Source organism: Dendropsophus ebraccatus, chromosome 3, assembly GCF_027789765.1.
Source record: "Dendropsophus ebraccatus isolate aDenEbr1 chromosome 3, aDenEbr1.pat, whole genome shotgun sequence".
Taxonomy (NCBI): domain Eukaryota; kingdom Metazoa; phylum Chordata; class Amphibia; order Anura; family Hylidae; genus Dendropsophus; species Dendropsophus ebraccatus.
The window spans coordinates 185,022,173-185,041,677 of record NC_091456.1 but is presented as its reverse complement, the minus strand read 5'-3'; the positions used below and the strand labels follow the sequence as shown (position 1 = coordinate 185,041,677).

Genomic DNA, 19,505 nt, shown 5'->3' with positions numbered 1-19,505 from the left:
GCTAAAAGAAAACCCAGCTGCATGCCCTGGTGTTCTGCTTGGCGGGCATGCTTCCAAACAAAAAGATTGCTACGTCTTACTTTCTTGGCATATTTATCAATTCAGCAAAACCTCTACTAGGTCTTATTTTCATGAGATGCCTTTTTGGGGGAAATAAGCCTTCCAGTGCTAATACTGGCATGAAGGTTTTCTGACCTGGAGGGAACCCTAGTAGGGGTGTTGGTGTTAAGAATTGGCACAAAGATGAGGGCACATTTTCATGTTAGCTACTTTACATACAGCTCTTCATTTCGGCAGGACCTTCAGTGAGGAAGCGGGTTAGGAATCAAATCAACATTCTGGCTCTGTAGAGCTGGGCTGACGTGTCAAGCTTCGAAAATCCTGATACAAATTGTTCTGGTATTGATCTGGGCCGTCTCCGGCAGCTAAGTGCTAGGCGATGGAGAATGGATCTGGAGAGGCAGCAAGCTGCGGCGTTCATGTGCTGATTTCTTGGCTCTAAGTTATCGCCCAAACCAAGAATTATCAAAAACTGGATTACTTTCCAGGACAAGCGGAATTTTAAGAAGTTCTCTACTGCGGAACAAAGGGAATAAAGAAACCACTGGAGCCGAGATCCAAGACCTCTACAGCTTACTTCTATTATATAACATTCCCAGTGTGCCAAGAAATAGGGGCACAGCGGCAGCTACCGCATGGGACGTCACTATGCAATAATATATTCCCTGCTCACATGTCACTACATACTGTGTCAAGCGACAGACAACCTCTTTCGAGTGGCAATGCTTAAAGGGGTATTCCAAGACAAAATAACTTGTCCCATATCGCCTGATGAGCGGGCAGAGAGGGCGCGACAATGTGAAAAGGAGTTGTGGCCTCCTCCTGCTCCTGATTTATTAAGGTTTACGCCTGGAAAAAGGCTCTGTGGGGGAGATTTATCAAACATGGTGCAAAGTGAAACTGGCTCAGTCGCCCCTAGCAACCAATCAGATTCCATTTTACATTCCTCACAGACTCTTTGGAAAATGAAAGGTGGAATCTGATTGGTTGCTAGGGGCAACTGAGACAGTTTCACTTCACACCATGTTTGATAAATCTCCCCCTATATATCTATATCTCTATACACCAGCCAGACCACTGCTATTAGGGCACAGTGGTGGTCGGTAACCTAGACAACGAGCTGTCCACAATGTAAGGGAAAGAGCGGTATATTAAGAGAAGGAAAAAACTTTCCTAATTGAAGGTAATATTATAAGGCCCTATGTTAGTTGAAATGGGAACAGACCTTTAACATCAACTTTACAACAGTTTAGAAGTATACGATTATAATAAAAAATGTATAACTAGAAACAAAATTTGAAAGGAGGAATTGTAGCTAATTCACTCCTTGGTTATAATTTAATGTGGTGGTGGATGAATGCAGATGAAAGTACGCATGCGGTGGTCAGTGACCATGCAATGTTTCCAGTAATAAAACCAGAATGTTTCATTGCTATTAGTCAGGCGTTATCAATTATTCATGGAACGTCATCAGAAGGGGATGTCTTATTAAAGGCTTTCTCCAGTAGAGAGATACTGGGCTAAAATGAATACGGGGTTATCCAGGTATCTAACATTTTTTGAATATAGGGTGATATAAAAAAAAAAAAAAAAAAAAAAAACATACTCACCTACCTGGATCCCCTGTTGTTCCCAGTGTCACCTCATCCAGTCCTCCTCTTGTAGCTCTCTTTACTACTTCTAGGATGGACTGGCCTTAACAGTGACGGCTCTGCCAACCACTGAATGATACAGGGCATTAGTGCTGAGACAAATTTATGTTAGAAGTAGTAAGTAGTGGGACTAAGGAGTGCACTGGATGATGTCACACTGAGAACTGAGAGCGCCAAGGTAGGTCAGTATGCCATTTTATTTTTTTTATATAACCCCTAGCAAAATATAAATAAAATAGATACCTATCAGATACCTGTCATCAGAAAATAACTTATTGTGTAAATAATGTTTTAATGTTAATCATACTTTTTAAGAATTTTTATGACATTTTTGATTTTGATTATTTTTTTTATTTTTCTATCTATAATGTAAAATAATCCTGATATGCTGCAGTTTTCATTGTCACCACTGGAGCTAAAACTAAGCTGAGACTTGTGTTGTGTTGTGTTGTGTTTGTGGTGATAAGAGGAGGCTGCTGTAAAGTGACCTGCACAGCATTGCAGCAGCATGTGTTACCAGTAGATAGAGGAGACAATAGCAGCTCGCTGTGGAATGACCTCTTGACAGGTCACAGAGTACGCTCAGTGATGTTTCACCTTCATCTCAGGGGGACAGAGTCTGTCTATTGCTGTCTATGTCCATGAGGCCTACTATAAAGTAGATCACTAAGTGCTGTTGAAAACATCTCAGGCAAGATGGCAGCCCCCATAACAATGTAAAAATAGTGAAATTAGTGAAAATAGTGAAATTACAGTCAGAAAATTGAAACAGATTAGAATGAAAGAACAAGTTTTAGTATCTGTCTCTAATCAGTAAAAGAGAATCTAGGTGACACATTCCCTTTAAGTCCTTGGGTCTTAGTACAAGAGCATTACCTAGGCCCAACACCTCGTAGCTGACAACCACTGTTCTCTAGCATTCTACACTGGCTATTAGCCATAGAATAGATTGGTAGTGTTGAGCAAACTTGCTGAACTGTTCAGCTTCTCCGGCACAGAATTCTAAACATTAAATGGGTATTCTCACTATATAAGGTTATCCCCTATCCATAACATAGAGAATAACTAGGTAATAAGAATAGTGCACAGCAAAGTCCGGACGCTAAACATTGCTGACCACTGCTCCATAGAGAACCAATGGAGTGCTGACTATGCATGCATGGTTAGTGGGGGGACGCCTGTCAACCTTTTTAGAGCTGAATAGGTACATTAAGAAGACAAAACATGCTATGGGAAACACATTTTTATGTCAATGTATTTGCTCCAGTGACTGTAAAACTATGTAAGCTACGTTTAACCAATTGATCCATATTGATTGGACTTAAAGAGAACCAATCACTGACATTTTTTTTTTTTTAATTCCTTAATTCAATTTAAATTACTTTTTTCTTAATATTTGTAAATAAGATTGATTAATTTTCTGGCCACTTTTTTCATTTATTCACATTTTTCTTCACTGTCACGTGCCGGCTCTTTTCAAAAGAGTCTGCGCGTGACAGGAAGCTCCTGGCATGCAGATCGCCAGGAAGGGCTCCCATGAGCTTTTGCCCGTGGCTCTGTCGCGATGTAGCGATGAAGTAAGGCCGGGCACCATCTTGATGATGTCACTTGCGTTCCGGCGCTGGAACGCACTGCTGAAATGCACCTCTGGAACACAAGTGACGTCATCAAGATGGCGGCGCCCGGCCATACTACGCAGGATTAGGTAAAGTATAAGATTAAGACTGCAAAGGCAATCTGTATCTTCATGAATAAACTTAGGGAGAGAAAAACTTTTATAATAGGGACAGTTAAATTCAGCAGTCCTCTTGGCTAACTTTGGCTCCATAAACGAGCGCAACATAGCAAAACTTTACAACCTCTATTACACAATAATTGTCTGAAAGATTGATTATACAGTCGTTCTTCAACATATAATATTAATTGGTTCTGGTAGGACCATTGTATGTTAAGACCATTGTATGTTGACTCCATTGTATATTGAGACCACTGTATATGGAGACCATTGTATGTTGACTCCATTGTATATTGAGACCACTGTATATGGAGACCATTGTATGTTGAGTCCATTGTATAAAACACAACAATCACTGAACTCAGGGAGAACAGCGAAAAAATCCAATGGAGTACTCATTTACGAGTACTCCCTACTGATTGCCCCCTACAAAATTTGAATATGCAAAGAAGGGGTCCGTGGAGTCTCAAAACACGGGAATAGCCAGATATCCCTCTCTCCAGAGAAGAAAGCGCCCGTTGCCAAGGGGTGCCTCCTAGTGGGGAGAGCACCAAACCACCCTGATACGTAGTCCCTCAGGTCCTCACTCTGTTGCGAGCTTTGGGACCTTAATAGGGAAACACCAGGGTGGCCCCTGTAAGTCAAAGTCTAACTCTGTGGCGAGTATAACGACATGAGACAAGGGTTACCAAGGCTAGGCATCCATCCACAGACTGCAGTTTCGGGCTTCCTTCTCTGGAGAGAGGTATATCTGGCTATTCCCGTGTTTTGAGACTCGTAACTGAGACTCCACGGACCCCTTCTTTGCATATTCAAATTTTGTAGGGGGCAATCAGTAGGGAGTACTCGTAAATGAGTACTCCATTGGATTTTTTCGCTGTTCTCCCTGAGTTCAGTGATTGTTGTGTTTTGTTGGTCTATTTTTCATTGCCCCCGATAGCCAGAATCCTGCTCCACACTGACAAGGGGCAAATACCCCGAAACTGCAGTCTGTGGATGGATGCCTAGCCTTGGTGACCCTTGTCTTATGTCATTATACTCGCCACAGAGTTAGACTTTGACTTACAGGGGCCACCCTGGTGTTTCCCTATTAAGGTCCCAAAGCTCGCAACAGAGTGAGGACCTGAGGGACTACGTATCAGGGTGGTTTGGTGCTCTCCCCACTAGGAGGCACCCCTTGGCAACGGGCGCTTACTTCTCTGGAGAGAAGGATATCTGGCTATTCCCGTGTTTTGAGACTCATAACTGAGACTCCACGGACCCCTTTTTTGCTGAGACCATTGTATGTTGAGTCCATTGTATATTGAGTCCATTGTATGTTGAGTCCATTGTATGTTGAATCCATTGTATGTTGAGACCATTGTATGTTGAGACCATTGTATGTGGAGACCAACGTATGTTGAGTCCATTGTATGTTAAAACCATTGTATGTGGAGACCAATGTATGTTGAATTACATCTCTATGGAAAACTGTTAATTGGTTCTGGGGCACAAATTATCATCCCAAAATAAGAACAAAAATTACATTTAAAGAAAAATACACGGATAACTAATATGGATAAAGCAAGTCCTTACATACAACAGTCAGACTGAGCTACCGGAAGCTGTTAATTTTCTATGTAGACGTCCTGTACAGATCACACAGTGTCCCACCTGGTGCCCAAAGGAGCAATTCATCCTGGCCCAGGTAAATAGCAGTACAGGAGATGTAGTATCATGCTATACTGTAGAGAATCACTACTACACAGCCAATCACTGCATGCGCTTCAGTAGTACTGGGGTTTTACCAGTAAAATGGACCCTTTTATTGGTCGCTCACCTAGTGACCCACATCCTGACTGTCTGTAACTTGTATGTTGAGTCTGATCTCAAGTTACAATGGTCCAGAAAGGACCATTGTATGTTGAATATATTGTAACCTGAGGTCATTGTAAGTTGAGGGATCACTGTACTGTTTCAGAATCACATACATTTCCCTTACCTCTTCCCGCTGGTCCAGCTTTATCTCCGGAGAGTCATCATCATTGAGAGCACGAGTTGGCCTAACAAAAGCTGGAGGGGTGAAACGTTTAGACTTATCAAACTCATCAGGTTCTACCCCTTTTCCGTCTCTTAGTCTTTCCCAAGCGGCCCGGTTTGTTGGGTTCTCTTGCCGTGGTTGGGACTGACAGGGGGAATCCGGCTGCGATTCGTTTTCATCTTTCTCCTCTTCCAGCACTTGGTCCAGCACATCGGCTTTACTCCCTTTCCGGATGCAACCCTCAGATTTCCTTTTACTGGGCGGTCTGTCCTTCAGCCCATCCTTGAACGCGGAGACGGCAATGCTGACCTTTTGTACCTGTTCCACGGTCTGTCTCTTGGACATTAGCACACCCATCTTCCTGTCAAAAAAATACACAAGGGGTTAGCTGTCTTTGACAGATCAAATTACTTGACACTAAGACAAGTTCTATGTCCCCGATTGTAGAGGACAAACGTGTGACAATATACCTAAAAAAAAAACTGCTGACCAAAGCACTCCCAATGTGGAGCCCTCCCCATGTCCTCACATACATTATTGTCCTCTGCGAAATAATGTAATATGGACTCAATTTTGACATTATTATGGAGGTAAACCCACATTGTAGGCTGCTGTCACATACACAATATCGTTCCAGCCTGCCCTTGGGTCTGATGATCCAAGCTGACAGCTGTCAGCTCATGTCATCAATCCTATGGTCAGGAACAAAATGAGCAATTGACAAACTCATGTGAAACAGGCCTTAAAGGGAATCTATCAGTACTATACCACATGCTGACCTTTTGGTATGGTGTGATAGCCGTTGTGGAGCTGAAAATATTGGTACTTTTCTCAATTTACTGTTTAAATCCTGAGGCAGGACACTGGTATAACTTCTGGAACAGCCCAAGTCCGCTTCCTAAACTATGAAGTGGCTGGGGACCGGGAGTGGAGGACGGCGGACACCAGCACAGTTTTGAAGAAAATGTCCATGCCCAAAATTCTCCTTTAAGTCTTTCCTGATGCCGAACACCCGCCACCATTTTTGTAGCCGTCTTTGGACCGATTCTATTATGATATTATTCTATATTATCGTTCTGTAGGTGAGGTCTCCAGAACTGGACACAGTATTCCAGATGTGATGCCACTAGATCTCTATACAGCGGGATCATAACCTCCCTCTTCCTACTGGTTATACCTCTAGGTATACAGCCCAGTATATATATATATATATATATATATATATATACATACATACATATATATATACATATATTATATATATACACACACACAGCCTGGCATACCATTATATATACAGCCCAGCATACCACTATATATACAGCCCAGCATATCACTATATATATATACAGCCCAGCATACCATTATATATACAGCCCAGCATACCACTATATATATACAGCCCAGCATACTATTATACATACATATATATATATATATATATATATATATATATATATACATACACACACCAGCATACCATTATATATACAGTGAAAAAAAACAAACCGGGTTCCTTCAGCTCACGTAAAAAATTTTCCTTTTATTTCAATATTCGTTAAAACAATAGTGGCTATTGTTTTAACGAATATTGAAATAAAAGGAAAATTTTTTACGTGAGCTGAAGGAACCCGGTTTGTTTTTCTTCACTGTATATACCCCGGTATCCAGGGGATTGACCTTCGTGCTCGGTTATCTCCATTATAAGAAGTGTCTTCCATTTTCCTGGGCGCTGACCAATATTTCTACGTTTTTGCTTTACCATTATATATATATAGCCCAGCATACCATTATATATATACAGCCCAGCATACCTATATATATACAGCCCAGCACACTATTATATATACAGCCCAGCACACCATTTTATATATATATATATATATATATATATATATATATATATATATATATATATATATACAGTCCGGCATACTAATAAATATTTATATAAATAAATTATATATATATATATATATATATATACACACACACACACACACATACAACCCATCATACCATTATGTATATATACAGGCCAGCATACCATTATCTATACAGACCAGCATACTATTATACATACAGACCAGCATACCATTATATATATATATATATATATACACAGCCCAGCATACCATTATATATATACAGCCCAGCATACTATTATATATACAGCCCAGCACACCATTATATATATATACAGTCCAGCATACTAATATTTATATATATATATATATATATATATATATATATATATATATATATACACACACACACACACACACACACATACAACCCATCATACCATTATGTATATATACAGCCCAGCATACCACTATATATATACAGCCCAGCATACTATTATACATACAGACCAGCATACCATTTTATATATTTATATATATATATATATATATATACACACACCAGCATACCATTATACTGTATATATACAGCCCAGCATACCATTATATTTATACAGCCCTGTATACCATTATATATACAGCCCAGCATACTAATATGTATAAAGCCCAGCATACCAGTAATATATATATATATATATATATATATATATATATATATATATATATATATATACATACAGCCCAGCATACCGTTATATATAAAGCCCAGCATACCTATATATATACAGCCCAGCATACTATTATATATATATATATATATATATACAGCCCAGCACACCATTATATATATACAGCCCAGCATACTGTTATATATAAAGCCCAGCATACCTATATATATACAGCCCAGCACACCATTATATATATACAGTCCAGCATACTAATAAATATTTATATAAATATATTTATATATATATTTATACACACGCACACACACACATACAACCCATCCAAACTATTATGTATATATACAGCCCAGCATACCAATATATATATATATATATATAAATATATATATATATATATATATATATATATATATATATATATACATATACAGCCCAGCATACCATTAGCTTTCCCTACTGCCTGGTATATATTTTTAGTTCATATGTTTAGAAAAAGAAAAGTACAAGTGTTTGGTGTCATAGCAGCTATCGCCACACACCAAACAGATAGTATGCAGTATGACAGTGATAGATTCCCTTTAAAGAGGATGTCTAATGCTCTAAAAAGCTTAGGGGCTCAGGTTGCTTTTAAAATAAATAAATAAAGCTTACTCACCAACCCCAATCCACTACACTACCACTGCCTTTTTGATGGCGTCTGGTCCCCAATTATCTGCACTTCCTGGTGGCCTAGTTGACACACAAGAAATGGCCACTTAGCCAACTACAGCAGTGATCCGTCATAGACATCAGTTTGTGTATTGGGGATTGCCTAAGCCGAAGAGGGGACCAGGCACAGTCAGGACTGCAGCGGAAGGAGATCAGGCTAGTGAGTATGGCTCAGGTTTCATTGTAAAGGCAGTCTAAATTTTTAATTTATTTTGCTCCAGCATTAGAGACGCTATTCATTGGGTCTTGGGTTTGCTACATCATAAACGTTACTGATGTCCTAGCATTTTCTATTGGTCCATCTTACCTTGTAGAGGTAAGTGCAAATGCCTAAGCAGGTATAACACTCTATGGGTGGGTGTAGGTTTAATAAATAAAGGCCCAGATGTACTAATGTGTCTAAGCTGACAGGACTTTTATGCCTCCTGCTACAAAAAGGGGCTGAGTTTATGCAAACAAGGGCTGAGTTTATGCGAAATGGGGTGTGGTCTTTTTTGCAAAAAAAAAAAAAAGCACTGTCATCTGGCTGAAAATTCTGCCGGACTTCAAGTCGAGTAATAGATGGTGTAAACTTGGCACCAAAAAAATAGATTTATCAAACAGCCTGATACATCTGGCACTGGCAGGTAAAGGACACAGGGGTTTCTACAAGAAAATGCTGTACAGTGTCAGTACACAGAAATAAATCTGGTGAATTATTTCTATAATAGCAGTAATAACAGACAGGAAGCTATTTCTAGGATATACAAAGGTTTGTAGGGATATAAAGGGAACACATTTATTCAAGGGAATAGGGTGAAATGGGATAGAGCTGTTGGTCCATTGGGAAGGAAGCGTGGAGAAGAATTTTGACAGGTAGGTAATGGATTTTTACATAATAGGCTATACAGTGAGATACAATTTCTGTTAGTTCTGTATTTCTTGTATTTAGAAACAGAACATCACGAACCGAGACTTGTTTCGATCTTGGCAAAAAATTTAGTTTGTTACCACGTTTTTTGCAAAGTTTGTAACAAGTTTGTAAAGCTGGCTGCTGCACAATTTGAAACACATAAAAAAGAGCTTATACTTACCTGACCGTGCTCCCCTTCGTGTCTCCAGTGTATTGTTTTTGTGTATTTATACTTATCACAGCATGTTTTCATTCCAATAATGCTGTTAGAAACAAACAACAGCAACACTGCAACAAAAACATGCTGTAAATATACAGAACAGAAGCCAGCGGGGTAGAAAGCAATAGACTCGGTCCCCGTGTGTGCTGATTGCTTTTTACTCTAACAGCTTCTTTTGTCTCTATTTACTTATGATGCCATGTTTTCATTCCAGTGTTGCTGCTTTTTTTTCCAACAGCAACACTGGAAAGAAAACATGCTGTGATAAGTAAATATACACAAAACAAGCTAGCGGGGTAGAAAGCACGGGGATCATGCCTATGCAAAGCTAATATATATCATTGGACAGCCTGAAAGTGCTAAAGATCATCCGGACTGCCCCTCCCGCTGTTCCCTGCTCACTGTCTGTGCAAGAAATAGCATAGGCAGGGAGTGGGGAATGAGAGCCAAGCGAACACTGACAGGTTGCCACTCATTTCCCCGGAAAATTGTGCCATGTAATACAACCTTTAGACTTTTAAATTGAGTTGGATATTGACTTATAGGGCCACTTAATATGGTGGTTCTGGTGGTCTCTGTATAGAAGCCATCCCCTTGGCTAGGTGCTTTCCTGGAGTGTTTCGAGACTCTTAAATCAGGCTCCATGGATTCTTTTTGAAAATTTGTATTTCCCAGGGGGCAATGCACCTAGATTTTCACTGTGTTGAGCGCTTTAACTAGAAGCCAGCAGTGTCTTCTTTAGCCTGTCTTTCCTTTGTCATGTTCTTAGAGAATTGAGTTGGATATTGACTGAAAGGGACACTTAATATGGTGGTTCTGGTGGTTTCCTTATAGGAGTCACCCCTTGGTTAGGTTTTTCCCTGGAGGGATATCTGGATAGTCCTATTTTTGGAGTTTCCATGGACTTCTTGCATGTTAAACAATCAGTCTGATCTGCCAGCCTAGTGTTATAGCGTAGGAAGAGCTGAGCAGATTGATATGTAGTTAACAACCTGCGGAGATGTCCCCAGGCGCAGAGGAACGACCGTGAGCAAAATATGGAAGAGTGGATGCTGCAGACACAGGGTTCGGTAAGTTTCTGACATATTTATTAAAATCTCTGATCATTTTGAGCTTAGGAGTCCAGTGGGTGGCTCTAATTAGTGACTGACAGCTATCAACAAGTACTACCGCCCCCTGGACTCCTAGGTCCAAATGAGTAGGGATTTCGACCAATAAGATCTGTCCCCCATAAAACTACATCTCAATTTGATCAGCTCCTATATATAAGTATATAAGATAAAATAAAATATAAGTATATTTATGGTGAAAGGTTCCCTTTAAGGGTCTTGCAAAGAGCTAGTTGAGTTGATTGAAATAAAAAAAGGAGAATGCAAATTAAAGTTTTAGGATCAATTTTCGTTTTGGTAGTTGAACTGGACACAAGCTTCAGAAAATATGAATTACATAATTTTTTTTTTGTGGCTAGAATTTTAATAGCCAGGAAGCGGACGTCTAAAGATCCACCTCTGATCCTTGTGTACACAACATGATTTGCAAATCTATGAATTATGAATGTGATCTTTATGCCAGAAGAGGAGGGGTGAGAAGTATCCAAGCCATGTCACCCATGGAGAGGCTCATTAGTTGTGTAAGATGGAAAAGATTTGGGTTTTTTGGATTTTGACTGACCTATCAGGCTTTCAGTTTAAAGGGAACCTGGCAGCTGTTTCATGCAGCCCAAGCCACAAGCAGCATGAGACTGACGCAGGGTTCGGTAATACTAGAAACTATTGTATGACTTATGTCTGAAATGCTTCCAGAGAAATCATAGTTTACCAAGCTGCTGGTAATGGGTTAACTAGGCCCCACCTGCCTTAAAGGGGTTATCCAGAATTAGAAGAAGCACCGCTACTTTCTTGCAAAAACAGCGTCACCCCTGTCCTCAGGTTGTGTGTGGTATTACAATTCAGCTCCATGCATTCAATGGGAACTGAGCTGCAAAACCTACACCCAAACTGAGGACAGGAGCATTGATGTTTCTGGAAGAAAGCGGACATGTTTTTCTATTCTTTTACGTACAGTATATAGTCCTTGAGGGACTAGTGTGATATATTGTATATCCCTAAGTGGCACGGCCCAGTTAGGTATAAAATATCCTGACAACCTCACCATAGGTCTTTGGGTATACTGTTTTACGGACGGGGGAGGTTTTTCTGTTCTAATTATGTGCTGATACCTCAACAATGAACCCGAATGTCGGACCCGAATGGTGCTGCGGCTAAGCACCAGTGGATAGAGGATGCGTTGTTCCCCTGGAGGATATGAGTGGTGAAGTAACTAGCGCATTTCTGCTTGAGAATGGCATAAGAAAGTTCCAGGCCATATCAACATTAGCTGTAAAGAACAGTAAGGGGCCTGCTAGACGTGCAGTAGAGCATGAGGGGTGTAAGGGGTTGTCCATGGTAGTCCGTTCTGCTGGTGAGTCATTTGGAAGAGTGTTGGGAAGGAAGATGACTTAAGTAGGGATTGGCAGTAAAGCACAAAGCCAATAAGGTTCAAGACAAATGACAGCATAGTCCGTTAGAAGAAGTTTCCCTCCCTAAAAGAATGGTGCTTAAGAGACCACCACTGAACCAAGAGAATGGGGATATGATGCTCAGATCTGCAGAGGAAAAGTTGTAGGCACAGGGCAGGAGCAGGGCTTTGTGCTGTATGGGATGTAAGTGGGTGAGGAGGGCGCATCACAGGGTCAGCAGAAAGAGAAAGCAACTGTGAGGCTGGGTATAGAAGTATACACCCTATACATATATACACGTGATTTGGTCATGACTGCATAAGTTCCTATGAGGGAAAGGGAGCCAAGCTCTGGTCTTAACTCTTCAGAGAACAAATTTCTAATCCTTCTGCCCCCAATATCTGCTTTTGGGAAATAGTCAGGACCCCCATACACATTAGATGGTTGGCCGGTTCCACAAAAATGACCAAGTTCAAGGATACCTATAGTCCAGCTCTTCAGACATCACAACTGACCTTCTGTGCCAGATACCCCCAGGAACCTTTACAGGCACACCAGGGCAACCTAGACAATACGAGGCAGGTAGTTTTAGTTTGAACGGTGATCATGTGTCCGTTCTTGATGTTTCTCCTGCTCCGTTTGCCCGGGACATTGGAAATGTCTCGCTTACACAATAATTTCCTAAAGAAATGGCTTCCTGAGCGATAAATCAGATGTTCGGTCAATCGTCTTCTGGGTAGATGATCCACCTCTGAGCGGCTTGAAAGCTGAATTATTGAGCCAAGAGCTACAACATTGTTTCCGTAATTTATAACTAGTAAGAGTCCTCTCGGCCGCCGGCCAAAGTCCATTACAGAGAATGAGGAAGAGACGGGCAGAAGAAGTTCTGACTATTATCTTATTATGCTGAATTATTAGATGTCAGATGAACTCTCTGCTCAGGACAATTCGATATACAACAGGAAGTAGAAGTCTATAGTAGCTTCCCACAGAAGATGGTGGTTTGGCAACCTAGCGCTGTGTAAATAGAAGTATTCTACCTGTCCCCATCGAAGCTCACAATCTAATTTCCCCTCACACTAGGGGGAGATTTATAGGAAACCAATTAACCGTTCAATGCCCTTTTACAACATGGGAGAAAACTACATGGAGTAATCCATAGAAAAAAACATGAAAAACTCCATGGAGATGTGTTCCAATGTCAGAGCCGACCCTGGGGCTGCAAGTGTCTACCACTGTGCCACCATTCTTTGAGTAACTTCTTGTATCTCATTTTTTATTAGCCTAAAGGCCCTATTACACTAAACAGTCATCGACCTTACTCAAAACATGGGACTAGCCAGATATCCCTCCAGGAAAGGATCCATCTAAGTGGATGGCTCTTGTACAGAGACCACCAAAACCACCATATGAAGTGACCCCTTTAGTCAATATCCAATTTAATTATGAGTCTGAAGATATGGCCAGGGAAACACCAAAGCCAAGTATCCATCCAAGGGCATCTGTTTCGGAGTGTTGCCACTCATCAGTGTAGAGCAGGATTCTGGCTACGCAGGAGAAATGTCTAGTAGACCAATACGGCAAACAGATCATTGATCTCAGAGAGACCAGCCAAAGAAGACACTGTCGACTGCTGGTTAAAGCACTCAATACAGTGAAATCCTAGGTGCATTGCTCCCTGGGAAACATCAATGTAAAAAAAAGTCAGCGGAGCCTTAGTCATGAGTCTCAAAACAAAGTACTAGCCGTCCAGTAACTTTTAAAATGACATGATCATGTCAGCGACGGTCTACTGCCCTATGCTCCATGCAAAGGGAGTGGTGGCAGCAGACCACCGCTGACTTTAATGGGCCACCCAAACAATCTATGGATCGTTTTGGCAGCCCCCCCCCCCCCAAATCTGTGCATGTTATAAAACAGGCACAGACGATCGCATCCCCAGGATTATTGTGTGACATAATACATCCTTTAGAAACCCCAGATATTTGGCAATCCCAACTTGATAGAAGGGTTTCTATGACAATGAGATGATCACAGCGATCAGCTGATTTAGGTTCAGTTTCCCTGCAGTGCCACCACAAGGTAAAAAGAAGTATTACATAGTGTCCTATCCAATCAATGGGTCGTTGGCATAAGGCAGGACAGGTCCTCCAGAGATTGCGCTGAACTTTATAGCTGCTTTCCATGATGACCAAGAGACGAGGATCCTGAACAATAACCTCAATTTCTCAAAAATAAAATCTTGCCCAATTGTCTTATTTCTGTCAAAACATCTAAAAATAAAACCACTGGCGCCGACACAGTTGACAGCCCATTGTTAAGGTGACGGGATTTTGCTTGTCTTCTGAAATGCTTTAGCAGAAACGCATCGGTGTGTTTGTACCCTTCAAGATCCTATCAGAAGGAGACGAGGAACGGGGACCTTTACTTGAACAAGACCTGTCAGGCAGAAACCCTCATATCTCCTACCATTGAAGTAACAATGGATAAGGGGAGGACAGATCTGGAGAAGGTACAGGCTATGACGGATTAGACCGTGACACATAAATACAGACACTTTGAAGAATTATTGTCTGGAAAGATCTGTCTTCACTAGCAGCCTGTGGGCTCCACGGGAATGAATCTTGTATGAGAGTATACAGGAGTGACTTCAAGCGTCTGTGTTACAATGTGGCGCAGCAGACGTCCTGTCAACAAGGAACGATACCATATTCATAAAGAGCCTGGAGAGGTCTATTAAACATCACTGATGGCTGGGGAGAAACTGCGATTGTTCTGGAGCTCAATGGAGGTTCACTATAGTCAAGGGCGCGGTTGACGGAGAGGAATTTACAATAGAGATGAATAAGTGGATTCAATTAATGAAACCACCGAACTGCTCGTGGATTCATTAGACCGACGTACTCTATAGTGGTGAAAGGTTAGAACGTAAATGTGAACAGAGCAGTGGATATTACATAGGTCACAATACAAAGCATTCCAGCTTCGTAACGTCTTATAACGTTGTCTAACATGGAGTAGGCCACCACTCTAGATTGGCGTCAGCTCGCCATACATATAAGATGGCTGTTAGCCGAACAACTTATCTTTCCTGATCCCCCCATATATTTTCTGCCTCAGGGGTGTAGCTAGGATTTATGGGGCCCCATAGCAAAAAACTGTATGGAGCCCTATGAATCCTGTACATTCTGACACTCCACCAACCCCAACCCCCCCAGATTAACACATATACTCATCTGGCCCAGCTGTCAAGGGTAGAGGGGCGGGCTGGCAGCTGTCTGGGGGTGGGTTGCTGGTGCGGGCCAGTGGCTGTCCAGGTGGGGAGAGTGGCTGACGGCTGTCTGGGGGTGGGGACCTTCGCGGGGACTGTCCAGGGGAGGTGCTGGTGTGAGTAGTCCCATAGAAGCAGACCACCCTTTGCCGGGGTGGGCCCCTTGCCACCTGGGCCCCGTAGCAGCTGCATGGTCTGCCTCTATGGTAGCTACGCCAGTGTTCTGCACATAGAGATAGGAAAAGCTATTGGCAGATTACTCTGGTGGTGACTTATCAACCTAGGAATAAAAGAGTCGAGCTGCTGAAAATCAACAAGCCGTTCCTTTTTTTTCTCCAATATTTGCTGTCGCGGAAAATTCAGAAGGCAACCATACACGCGAAACTACCAGCTCGGAAAAAAATGTAAGCTGATACATATGACACGTGTATGTGCGCCCTCGGGCATTGCACACTTATATCCAAGATATTCACAATAGGTAAAAGTCTGTTAGTCGGTTCCGCTTGTCCTAATCTGCTGAAAGTGGATGACCACAGCTAAAACTTTGTTCTCAAGGAAGCACCAGCTTAGTCCTCTCTCTATCGAGAACACGTGTGTCTGACAGCTTATAAAAGGTGTATGGTCCACGTTAGGCCTTGGTAATGCAATATGCCTGTGCTAAAGAGAGTCTGTTTCCTAAGCATAGAGGGTGCAAAGGAACAGGTCAACCATGAGTGGAAGGAAGATAGTAAACAATAGTTCATTCATAAAGGTAAACACACGTTTTAGGGGGAGTCGTCATATGTATACACATCATAGAGTAGCACATAAAGCATATAACATACAGGTAAGCGATGTACTGTATATACAGAGGAAACGGCTCTGTATATGTGTGCCATGGAAAGGCTCCTTCTGCACTATTAGGTTTTGTGCACACTGAGGAATTCTCGCGGATAACTTACCACGGATTCTGCCGCTCGCCCCAGTGCTCCCACTTGACTCTCTGCCCGTGCCATAGACTCCATTCTATGCTCGGGCAGATTCCGCCATCCGCCAAAAGAATGAACATTTCAATTATTTGGGCGGATGGCGGAATCTGCCCGAGCATCGAATGGAGTCTATGGCACTGGCAGAGAGTCAAGTGGGAACGCACGGGGGCGAGCGGCAAGTTATCCTCCAGAATTCCTTAGTGTGCACATACCCTAATATGGTGCCTGTAGACTGTATTTTTAACATGATAGATTTGTATACATATTCTTAATAATATTGTGTTGATCAAGCGTGCTTGTGGTGCTCAGTATATAAAAAGCTTGATAAAAAGGGTGCTGAACCAACCAATCACAATGCAAAATGCCATGGGGGGAGGGGTTTATAATTACCGCTCCCGTCTTCTATCTTTCATTTTCACTATCACTCCTCAGCCAATCAGCGGCTGCAATGGTGTCCTGCCTTGGCCGCTGATAGTGGAGATAGATAGACAGAAGACCAGAGTGGTAAGTATAATCCCCCCCCCCCCTCCAGAGCCCAGTTTGGTGCCCAAGGGGTTAACTTGACAGGGGGCATCTGGTTAAATGCTCGAGTTTCCTATTGTTTTCAATGGGTTTGTTACTTGAGCACTCAAGGATTAAAAAAAAAATGGACTTGAGTAACGGACACTTTAGCATTTTAGTGCTCACTCATCTCTAGTTATTAATATTGTTGGCCTAAGGGGGCAGAGTAGGACTCCTTCCATCTTGCACAAGACATTGTGGGGTAGAGTCACTATACCTGTCCAACACTTAGAAAACATAAACCTAGACCAGGTAATATAAGGATATTCCTAATTTTTTTTACAGTGGTCCAACGAATAATAAGTCAGCCATTGGTTTTCCCATTGTGTTCCTTTATGGACCATTTTTCTATAGCACATGGTTAATGCCCCGACACCCCCTTCATACAAAGCTTTCCTCTACAATTGCCACCATCTGAGCGATGGTCTTCCTATTGTTTAATCATTGCCAATTATACAAACGGAAATTTTGTAAAGTGACAGAAATGAAATCCAACCTGGCAAACTCCGTTCTGTATTCTGCCTCCTTCCTCAGCGTTAAAATAGACAACGGACCGAGCAGAGAGCAATACAGCAGGTGGCTTGCTGTATGAAGGCAACAGCCCGCCGCTCTCTCGCTCTCCCAGCTACAAGCCATTGATTTTTATTAGCGTAAGAAGGGCGGTCATCACAACGAAACAATTAGTGACCTTTCCTCAACATAAAACAATCGAGTCCCCCCCCCCCAGGAGAGAGGTCACCGAACAGCAGTCAGCCAATACCGCTTCTAGCAAATTAACAGGTTCTGTGATCCCAACAGGGAAAGAAACATTTACATCGAACCCGGCAGATTAGCGGCAAACTCTAGGACTCAGATTTAGCTGAAAAACAATAGTAGGGCTCCATATAACATGGCAGATAAAACATTGTATTCTATGCATTGGCAAATCCCCAACATCTATTGAGCAATGTGAAATGTTCACTTTAAGTGTAAGTTATTCTTTAGAGATGAGCACAACTCGAGCATGCTTGAGTCTGATCTTCCGGCAGAAGTTGGATACAGTCCTAGAAAGTCCTGGAAAACATCGATACGATCATTTACCATAGGCTGTATCCATGTGCCAACTCTCTAGAGCTGTATCCAACTTCCTCAGTCAACGGTAATCAAATGCCGAACTATCAGACTCTGTTGTCCATAAAATCAACCATTCCCCCTCCCAATCTTAAAGGGGAACGATCAGCAACCTGCTCATAGTTTCCCTTGAAACTTTAAGGCTATGTAAAAATGACGTAAATATACAAAATGTACGTACAAACAACATTTGGCAAGAGAGCAGAATTCACCCCCTACACATATATAATGGAAAAATTATAAATGCAAAGAACCCGAGGATGTGTGCCAGCAAGTTGAGTCATTGATCCATAAATAATCATAAATTACATATTTTTTTCACCAGTGAACTATATTGCAACTTCTTTGTTTTTCCAATACAGAAATAAATATGGCATCATTCCCATTTGAACCTGAAGTGGGACATTTACTATGATTGCACCCCTGGCATACGCCAGGGAGAAGGCGTAGATACCTTGGTTTACACATGCCGTATCCCCCGCTTGCCTTATGGCAGGGGATGGGGGGGGGGCACGGCCCCTCCTCCCACACCTGTTTTACCATGATTTACGCCCACTTGTAGGTGTAAATCATAGCAGAAATCTACACCTGTACGTGAACGTGAAAAACTGAATAGGTTGAAAATTGCTCCTTACCCTACATTGACTTCATACAGACATAATTCAAACTATAGAAGTCCGAATGAGGACCAATTGTGCAAATAAGACTGAAAGTCTCCTGCCGTCTTGTGCACACAGCCATCATGCAATCTAGGCTGATGCATCTCCTGCTACATGGTTTTACCCTGCATCTATGATCTGAGCAAGTCAGCATTATTCACACACACCAGGTTATGTATCCCCGAGGAGACAGGGCTGCCAGAATCAGAACTTGCACAGCCATGCAAGCTTGAGATAGAAGAGAATATAGAGAAATGAAGAAAAGACTTCTGGGGAACACCCACTGAGGTCATAGCCTGCAGCTCTCTGAACTTGGCAACATCTACTGATCTCTGAATCTGCAGCTCCGCATACAGTATGCATCCACCGAACCCAACGTAGTACATAGAAGAGAGATGTTCATCACTCCATGAAGTCTTTAGTAAACGCATCTACATTTATTTAGTATCCATTAAACCTGATATAAGAGACTGCATGTGACCAGCACTGTGGATAACAGCTCTTAGGAGACATAGAGACATTTCCCGCTAAGACATAGACATATAGACAGCAAGCTGATCTTCATTAAAGTTTTTTCTACTTTTTAATGTGACTTTATTGA

General features: G+C 41.8%; 1 protein-coding gene across 1 annotated transcript in view; it reads right to left on the bottom strand.

Annotated features, from left to right (window-relative positions):
* The window catches only part of PHF24 (PHD finger protein 24), a 106,428-nt gene that overhangs the window by 39,986 nt on the left and 46,937 nt on the right, over positions 1 to 19,505 (bottom strand). Inside the window, exon 2 of the mRNA XM_069964866.1 lies at positions 5,429 to 5,828. Within this exon, the coding sequence (XP_069820967.1) occupies positions 5,429 to 5,824 (396 nt within the window). The 5' untranslated portion in view covers positions 5,825 to 5,828. The remainder of the gene's footprint in view (positions 1 to 5,428; positions 5,829 to 19,505) is intronic.